The 8,918-nt window shown below is 47.7% G+C and overlaps 1 protein-coding gene across 1 annotated transcript; it reads left to right on the forward strand.

Annotated features, from left to right (window-relative positions):
* On the forward strand, window positions 1-8,551 carry HSPB2 (heat shock protein family B (small) member 2). Its single transcript, XM_048512689.1, has 2 exons — window positions 1-495; window positions 6,509-8,551. Exons 1-2 carry the CDS (start codon window positions 402-404, stop codon window positions 6,949-6,951), a joined length of 537 nt encoding a protein of 178 aa, XP_048368646.1. The 5' UTR covers window positions 1-401; the 3' UTR covers window positions 6,952-8,551.
* The last annotated feature ends 367 nt before the right edge of the window (window positions 8,552-8,918 follow it).

The following is an 8,918-nucleotide window of genomic DNA, read 5'->3' on the forward strand; positions in this document are numbered from 1 at the left end:
GACAAGGAGTTGGGGGGTGAGCAGGCAGGGAGCTGCAGCCCCCCCTTGCCTCCCAGCAGCCCCCAATGCCGTGCATTTCAGTTCATTGTCCAGTTGTCCCAGCCGGCCTGGCAGAACGGCATTTCCCCGACATTTCTAGCAGCTGCAACCACATTGTCACCGGCTGCCTCCTGCCGCCTTCCAGCAGCGAGAAAGATGGCTCTTGTGGAATGTGGCCAGGAGCTTTGGGCCCTGACCAAGGGATCAGCCTTCCATGGCCTGCCTGCCTATTTCGGTCCACGTTTCATCACCTCCTCCTCCCGACGGAATTCGCTCGATGAAAACATTGCAAATCTGGCAGTGGCTTTTGCTCGCAGCGAGTGGGACAGGTACGCCAAAAGGTCTGCTGCCCAGCAAACAGCATGGCCGAGCGCACCGTGCCTCATGCTTACCCCATGAGCGTAGAGTACGAATTTGCCAACCCCAGCAAGATCTATGATCAGAACTTTGGAGAAGGTAAGGGGGAGGGGGCGGGGAGGGCAGCGGGGAAGCCGAACATGTTTTTCTTTTTATACCCACAGCTGAGGCTTTCACATCCTTACAATCTCAAGGATAGCCTGTCAATTCTGCTGAATTAGTTATTTACTTTATTTACATCCTGCCTTTCCCCCCAGCGGGGACACGAAGCGGCTTACATCGTTTCTCCTCTCCTCACAACAACCCTGTGAGGTAGGTTAGGCTGAGAGGGTGTGGCCGGCCCGAGGTCGCCTAACAAGCTTCCATGTCAGAGTGGGGATGTGAATTTAAGTTTCCAAGATCCTGGCCCGACACTTTGACCACCACACCCCTGAATAATCCATCTCCATTAAAAAAAACCCCCAGAAACGATACACAATTCCCGAGGGACAGTTTCAGGTGGTAGCTTTGTTAGTGTGCAGTAGAAGAGCAAGATTCGAATCCAGTAGCACCTTCAAGACCAGCAAGATTTCCAGGCCTTAAGCTTTCAGCCTCTGACTCTTGAAAGCTTATATCCTGGAAATCTTTTTCGTCTTCACTACTGGACTTGAAGATAACTGCCCAGCAGAGGTTCACAGGCTAATGTTCCCCTTGTCTTTGTGGTGCGGAAGTGTGTGTAAAATGCAGCTGTAGGGTAATGCCAGCCAGCTATTTACACTGTCTTGATCACAGAAAAAAGAGCTAGCTTCTGAGTTCTTCAGAACTTCATCAGGGCGAACATTAAGCAAATCAAGGGAAGAAAGGTGGGGAGGGGATGTTAGAAATATTGCTGAGTCTGGTACCAGCTCAAGGAGGAATCATGGCTTTCAAGTAGACCTCCCTAAAGCTTCTACACATCCCCCAAAATACTATTCCGATGTTTTGCTGTGGATTCCCGTGGTGTGATTCGGCTTGCACTGCATTGCAGAGCAGAGCTTTTGACCCTAACTCTTTTCGATGCCTTTTTCTACTAGTGTAAGAACCCACACTACGGTTTCCCCTCAATTCTGCGTGGCTGGAGGCCCTTCACACCTTAATATGTGCCGCTTGTTCACTTTCATTTCAATCGCCCACCCTGCACGGACTGAAAAATCATGATTGTCCACTTGGTTACAGATTCATGAGGAGACACTATAAACTACAATCTGTTCAAAATAGCAGCCACGCTACGTGGAACAGCACTTAAGTATTCACGTACCTGGATGACCTAGAGACCCAGTCTAGCAGTGGAACTAACCCCTCGGAGAGCCCAGGTTTAAATCCCCACTCCGCCATTAAATTCACTGGGTGATTTGGAGTTATTCATTGTACTAGGCTAATGACCCGCCTTGCAGAATTGTTGTGGTTATTGAATGGGTCAGCCACACTACTACCAGTGGGGGGTGTGGGGGGGAATTATCCTCCTCTGTTTTCCCCTATGGATCCAGGCTAGTTTTAGGATGTGGCTGTCAAGAAGCGGCTGTAGGGAAATGCTGCCAGCCCTGTTAAGCAGTGAAAAGTTGAGCTAGCGCAGGGGTAGGGAACCTGCGGCTCTCCAGATGTTCAGGAACTACAATTCCCATCAGCCCCTGCCAGCATCTGGGGCTGATGGGAATTGTAGTTCCTGAACATCTGGAGAGCCGCAGGTTCCCTACCCCTGCGGGTTGCTCAGAAAGCCCCGGCGGGGTTTGCTGTGGCTGTTATGTGGGGAAAGAATGCAGAAAGCAGCAAGAAACTATTCCGCTCGCTTCAAGCGCCCACTCGCTCCAAAAGAAAAGCAAGTGGGCATAAAGGGGCTTTCATTCTCCATGCCAGCCTGCTGGCAACGGTTGTCTAGCGACTTCTATGAGCTTGTAGGCCTGGTGAAATGGCCAGGGCTGGGAAATGCACCCAATGCCAGGACCAATGGGTGAGGGTGACAGCAGTAACAGTGGCGGCTGGGGAAAGAAGAAGGGGGAAAGCGAGCCCCACGTGAGGGGCGCAGATAGCCCTGCCTGCCCCCATCTTGATGTACGCCAGCCTGTGCCTCATTCACACAGGCAGGAGAATGAGGCAATAATGAAGTCACAGAGCCCTAAGTGGGTAGGACGGAGTTGGGTGAAGAGCATCCAGCACAGAAAACTCCTTGCAATTTAGACAACTAGCAAAGCAGGGAGGGGGGAAAGGCTCTTCCTCCTGTCATCGCTTGCTGAGCTTCTTTTCTGTCTGTGGGGATATTTTAACATGGGGCAGCAATCAAACGTGGCTCGAGAACCAGTATGATGTAGTGGATAGAACGTCCAACTAGAATCTGGGAGACTCAGGTTGGAATCCCCGCTGTGCCACGGAAGCTCGCTGGGTAACCTTGGGCCAGTCGCACACTCTCAGCCTAGCCTACCTCCAAGGGTTGTTGTGAGGATAAACAGAGGATAGAAGTATGTAAACCACCTTGAGATCTTATTAGGGAGAAAGGTGGAATGTGAATGAAGTGAATAAATAACATAAACAAAAATGTGAATCTCCATGATCCTCCATCCACCTCAAGTCTGAAGAAGCACTGCTCCTCAGCAGTCTAAGAAGAGTTTGGAGTTTGGATTTATATCCCCCCTTTCTCTCCTGTAGGAGACTCAAAGGGGCTTACAATCTCCTTCCCCTCCCCCCATAACAAACACCCTGTGAGGTGGGTGGGGCTGAGAGAGCTCTGAAGAACTGTGACTAGCCCAAGGTCACCCAGCAGGCTAATCTGAATTCCCCAGATAAGCCTCCACAACTCAAGCGGCAGAGCTGGGAATCAAACCCGGTTCCTCCAGATCAGAGTGCACCTGCTCTTAGCCACTGCTGCCTCGTTCCTTTGCATGCAGAAACCAGGACTTAACTTGGAATGGGTTTGCCTCCCTAGATATGTAACCTGTTCCACGCTGTTTCTGTACACCCTCAAAAAAACTGGAGACCAGCAATCCTTTTTTAGAATTAATTCCCTCTATTGTTTCTGGTCAAACAGGTTTTGCAGAGAAGTTTAACAGTATAAAAAAAAACAACCCCAAGGACTGCATGCTGCATGATACAACAATGGCATAAACGTATCATATCATGCGTATGAGCATTGCCTTCATACCGCCTTGGACCCCCTGGGGAAAATATCGTCCTTCTTTCCTTGCAGCTGATGTTTTCATTTATTCATGATTGCTTAAGACCAGCCATTGCTGTAATAGGAAAAGGTACAAATATTTTGATCAGAGCGCTGCATAGAATAAGTGTCCCCCCCCCGCCCAAAAAAAAAACCTGTGGAGAAATGCTCTCCACCCAAGAATTTACCCCAGTTTTCTAACTACTGTTTCATGATCGGCCCATGTTTGATCCTGCCGTGTCTCCTGCCGGGGATGTGTGATCCTTTCTCTTCTCATCCCCCTTCTCTCTACCTTGCTGTGATGGCATTTTCTTACTCTTTGTGCTTTGGCTTCCCGAGCAATGCCTTATCATGGGAGGTGTAGCAACGGGGCCAAGCCTAAAGGGTAGAGGCGCAACTGCATTCAGCAGGGGATATTCTCAGTGTCTCTGGGGGCAGCAGTTGATATCCAGATCGTTGTTGTTGGTGCCCTCCAGGGGTAAAGGAAAAGGGTGGCATTGCCAAGCAGAGACCTGGCACGGCCACAAGGTTCTCCAGTCTCCTGGGGATCAAACTGAAGGAGGCGGGGGAGGCGTAGCTTGAGAGGCTATTCACAAGTCTATAAAGCCTTATACTGCTTCCGTCCTGGGTACCTGGGAGAGCACATCCGCCCATATATTCTTGCCTGGGCACTGAGATTGGAGAGGGAGGGCCGCCTGGCTGTCTTCCTCCTTCAGAGTTAGGGGGGTGGGGCCAGCCCAGAGGACCTTCTCTACAGTGACCCCTACACTGTGACTCCTACAGCTCCCAGTTCTCTTGGACCATCCCCCTCACCTGGGCGGGAGGAGGGGGGCCCCAGGTGTCTCTGTACACCTCTTTTTGTGTGTGTTGCTTGAGACTTTAGAGCACAGGTATCAAACTCGTGGCCCTCCAGATGTTATGGACTACAGTTCCCATCATCCACTGCCAGCATCATGCTGGCACGGGATGATGGGAACTGTAGTCCACTACGTCTGGAGGGCCACGAGTTTGACACCTATGCTTTAGAGTGTTTGGGGAGTTTTAGGATGGGTTTTTTTTGTGATTTTACTATTGTTGTTTGAGATTTTTATGGTTTCAATAGTAGCCCGTCCTGAGGCTGTGGTAAAGGACTGGGAATAAATGTAAATACATAAATAAATAAACCAAGACTGAAACCGAAAAACGGAGGACACCCAGCGGGAGGCAAGGACATTCAGAACGGCAGACCAAAAGCAACCTCAAATGAATGGTGTTTGGGGCAAAATACCACACTTCATTGCGCAAAATCCCACCTTTGTTGTCTGGCCCGAGGATGCTTGGGGTGCGGTTGCATAAGATGCGCTTAAAATGATCAGATAACACATTTTTTTCTCAGGCAATCCTAACTGCCATTCTAGGGAGAACACCTGAAAGCGACATGCCTGTAGAGAGATACAATGTGTTATTAAATATAGGAGGAAGAAGGCGGATTCATCAGCCCCTGCCAGCATGGCCAATTGGCCATGCTGGCAAGGCCTGATGGGAATTGTAGTCCATAACATCTGAAGTGCCAAAGGTTCGCCACCACGGTGCTATTTAATACACAGACTCTTACTGTGATGGGACAGAAGGATTCACATTTTTCCACTGGTGATTTTCACTCAAAATTCAATTGCTTTTCAACCCTTATAAAGGGTTTATGCCCCTTTAAGCCATTTTTCTGCTCAAATCCCCCCCCCCCCCAGCTCCATTAGTGGAAAGGAAGATATGGGTATGCACCAGGGGTGGAAAAACAGCCATTTTAATTGTAATGCAGTCAAATTACAATTTCCTTCAGGTTTTGTTGTTGTTGTTGTTAAAAAATAAGAGATAGATAGACAGGCAGGCAGATAGATTCCACTTAGGATCTTTCTTTGATGAACATCTGTCTATTGAGTCCTAACTCATATTTAGTTATTTATTTTTATTTTATTTATTTTATTATTATTATTACTCTTAATATTCTGCCCCTCCTCTTCAGGGCTCGGGGCAGCATACAACAATTATAAAACAATAAAAAATATTTAAAACATATAAATATTGCATTAATAAATACAGTTATCCAGTGGTGACTAATTCCAGATCATCACTAGACTGAGACCTACACATTAAGGGGCAAATTGATTGGGGTGCTGTGTGGTTTCCGGGCCGTATGGCCGTGTTCTAGCAGCATTCTCTCCTGACGTTTCGCCTGCATCTGTGGCTGGCATCTTCAGAGGATCTGATGGTAGGAATGGAAAGCAAGTGGAGTATATATACTGTGAGGTGAAAAGGTGAGGCCATACAGCCTGGAAACCACACAGCACCCCAGTGATTCCAACCGTGAAAGCCTTCGACAAGGCAAATTGATTGTCAATATTTGATTAAGTTTGGAGGAAGTTTATGGGGGAGGCCTCCAGATGTTAACTACAGCTGCCTCAACCAAGATGGCAACTCCATCTTACAGGCCCGTGGTGGTGAACCTTTGGCACTCCAGATGTTATGGACTACAATTCCCATCAGCCCCTGCCAATTGACCATGCTGGCAGGGACTGATGGGAATTGTAGTCCATAACATCTGGAGTGCCAAAGGTTCGCCACCACTGTTACAGGCCTTGCAGAACTGCAATAGACCTCACTGGGCCCTGGTCTCCTCAGACAGAGCATCACACCAGGCTGGGGCCAGGGTTGAAAAACTCTTGGCCCTGGTTGAGGCCAGCCGGACTTCTTCAGGGCTGGGGACCACCAATAGATTTGCACTCACTGATCAGAGTGATCTTTGGGGGATGTACCAGGAGACTAAGACCAGGCTGGCATTGGCTAGTTCCCAGAGCTAAACGAGAAAAGTTCCACCAAACGGATTGATTGCTTTGGTCCTGACTTTAAGGGGCGCTTCAGATGAGGCCATTTTTGGAGATAAGCTATGATAACGTTTCTTCCTATCTATTTTAGGCATTTCCCCCGGAGACATTCTAGCTCCCACTTTGTACCACGGCTATTACATTCGGCCTCGGATCAACAAGCAGCTTGACCGAGGGGTCTCTGAGGTCAACCTCAATGACCACAAATTCCAGGTGTTCCTGGACGTCTGTCATTTCACACCCAATGAGATCACGGTCCGCACAGTGGATAACCTCCTGGAGGTGACGGCTCAACACCCGCAGAAGGCTGACCGACATGGTTTCATCTCCCGGGAGTTCACCAGGACCTACGTCCTTCCCTTGGATGCCGACCCCTTGTTGGTCAAAGCCACAGTGACCCATGATGGCATCTTAAGCATAGAGGCTCCACGGACAGGGAAAGAGAGGAGAGCCAAAGTCATGGACGTGAAAATAACATGCCAAGAAGAGCCAGTGGAGCAAGGAGGAGATTCCGAGAAGAAATCTCAGTCTTGAAGTACCCGTCTGCAATGCCTCAACTGGAGCCAGGGTACAGGGTGGAACAGTGACATCTCTGTTTGACCACCAAGAGGACAACCCATTTGTTTGGCTTAGTAGACCCAGAGTATGCAGCTGATATATTTGGGGTGTAATACTCACGGCTTCCCCTAAAAGAATTCAGGGAATAGTAGTTTGTTGAGAGGCTGAGAATTCTCTGTTGGGCGCCCTACTTGTTAAACTACACTTTCCAGGATTCCCTGGGAAGAGGGATCGGCTACTAAACCAGTGTCTAATGTGGCTGGGTTTGCTGACAGCTTCTGTCCCTTTAGCAGAGGCTTAATCTATGGCACAAGTGGCAAACTCGTGGCCCTCCAGATGTTCATGAACTACAATTCCCATCAGCCCTTGCCAGTATAGCCAATGCTCATGTTGGGAGGGACTGATGGGAATTGTAGTTAATGAACATCTGGAGGGCCATGAGTTTGACACCCCTGATCTATGGCAAGGGTAGCTGAAGGGGGTTTTTTTTGGCTTGGTGGTAAATAATGTCTCTTGGAAAATAAGATCCCCTCAAGCCCCTATGAAAAGGACACAACATTTTTTCCTCCAGTCAGTTGGCAACTGGAAGTGTGGTCAGACCTATATGACCTCAACTGCATTCTTAAAGCAGTTCACCTCCCTTGTGAAATCCCTGGAGATTTGGGGTGGAACCTCAGGAGTTCAGGGTTTGTTATGGAGACAGACTTCAGTGGGGGTATAATGCCATAGAGTTCACCCTCTAAAGGAGCCATTTCTTCCAGGAGAAGTGATCTTTATGGTCTGAAGATCGGTTATAATTCCAGGAGAACTCCAGGCTTCACCTGGAGGTTGGCAGCCCTTGTATCACCCTGTCTTTGATTTTCAAATGTGTTTCGTTTGATAGGGGGCTGTTCTGGCAACTGCCCGCAGCTAATCAGCATCCTGTCCTTTAGTTCTTCCACCTGACACTCAGTTATTCTTCTGGCTTTATTGTTCTTTCTAGAGTGGGGTATCAATAGGCTGGTGAAAGTGACCTGTTCTTTTAACAGAGGTTTAATGGGAAGTCATTTACCAGATGATGGTGCCATTTCCCTCCATGCCATGAAAAGCTTCTGCTGCTAATTCCTGCAAGTTTAGTCTTGTAAGGGGACAAAATATTTTTCTCCAGGCCTGCTGGCATGGACAACCCTGGACCGGCAGTGTTCATTCATGTATAAATTAAATGTGATTTAAGAAAAAAAAATCAAAGTACAGAATCAGTTTTAAGGTCTGCTGATAAAAAACCTTTAAGGGGGGTAGGGTTCAGAAAAGAAATAAAAGCAGCTGAGATGAAAAGCCCTTCAAGGGAGGGCGGTATATAAATCTAATAATACGATACAATACAATACAATACAATGTAATTGAATGTATGCCCTGGAACTTATACAATATTTTTAATACGAGCCTTTCCCCCATTCTCCTGTTACAGAAGTTGATTAATATTGACATTTTTCCTTTTAGCATTGTTACATTTAATATTTTGATTGTATATGTTTATTAAAAAGAATTAGGACTGGCAACACAGCAGGAATAAAGTATATGCTTGTTTGCATAAACATTTGTGCTGAACATAGTCCTTACTGAAGAAGAAGAAGAAGAAGAAGAGGAAGAGGAAGAGGAAGAGGAAGAGGAAGAAGAGGAAGAAGAAGAAGAAGAAGAGGAAGAGGAAGAGGAAGAGGAAGAAGAAGAAGAAGAAGAAGAAGAAGAAGAGGAAGAAGAGGAAGAAGAGGAAGAAGAAGAAGAGGAAGAGGAAGAGGAAGAGGAAGAGGAAGAGGAAGAAGAAGAAGAAGAAGAAGAAGAAGAAGAAGAAGAAGAAGAAGAGGAGGAGGAGGAGGAGGAGGAGGAGTTTGGATTTATACCCCACTTTTCAATGGCTTACAGTCCCATTCCCTTCCCCTCCCAACAGACCCCTTGTAAGGTAGGTA

This window comes from Sphaerodactylus townsendi, linkage group LG12 (assembly GCF_021028975.2).
Source record: "Sphaerodactylus townsendi isolate TG3544 linkage group LG12, MPM_Stown_v2.3, whole genome shotgun sequence".
Classification (NCBI taxonomy): domain Eukaryota; kingdom Metazoa; phylum Chordata; class Lepidosauria; order Squamata; family Sphaerodactylidae; genus Sphaerodactylus; species Sphaerodactylus townsendi.

Bases quoted from the DNA above. Each gene is read 5' to 3' on its own strand.
- HSPB2 (XM_048512689.1), top strand. From the start codon at position 402: ATGGCCGAGCGCACCGTGCCTCATGCTTACCCCATGAGCGTAGAGTAC. The intron at 496-6,508 runs GTAAGGGGGAGG...TATCTATTTTAG, and splicing joins TGATCAGAACTTTGGAGAAG to GCATTTCCCCCGGAGACATT.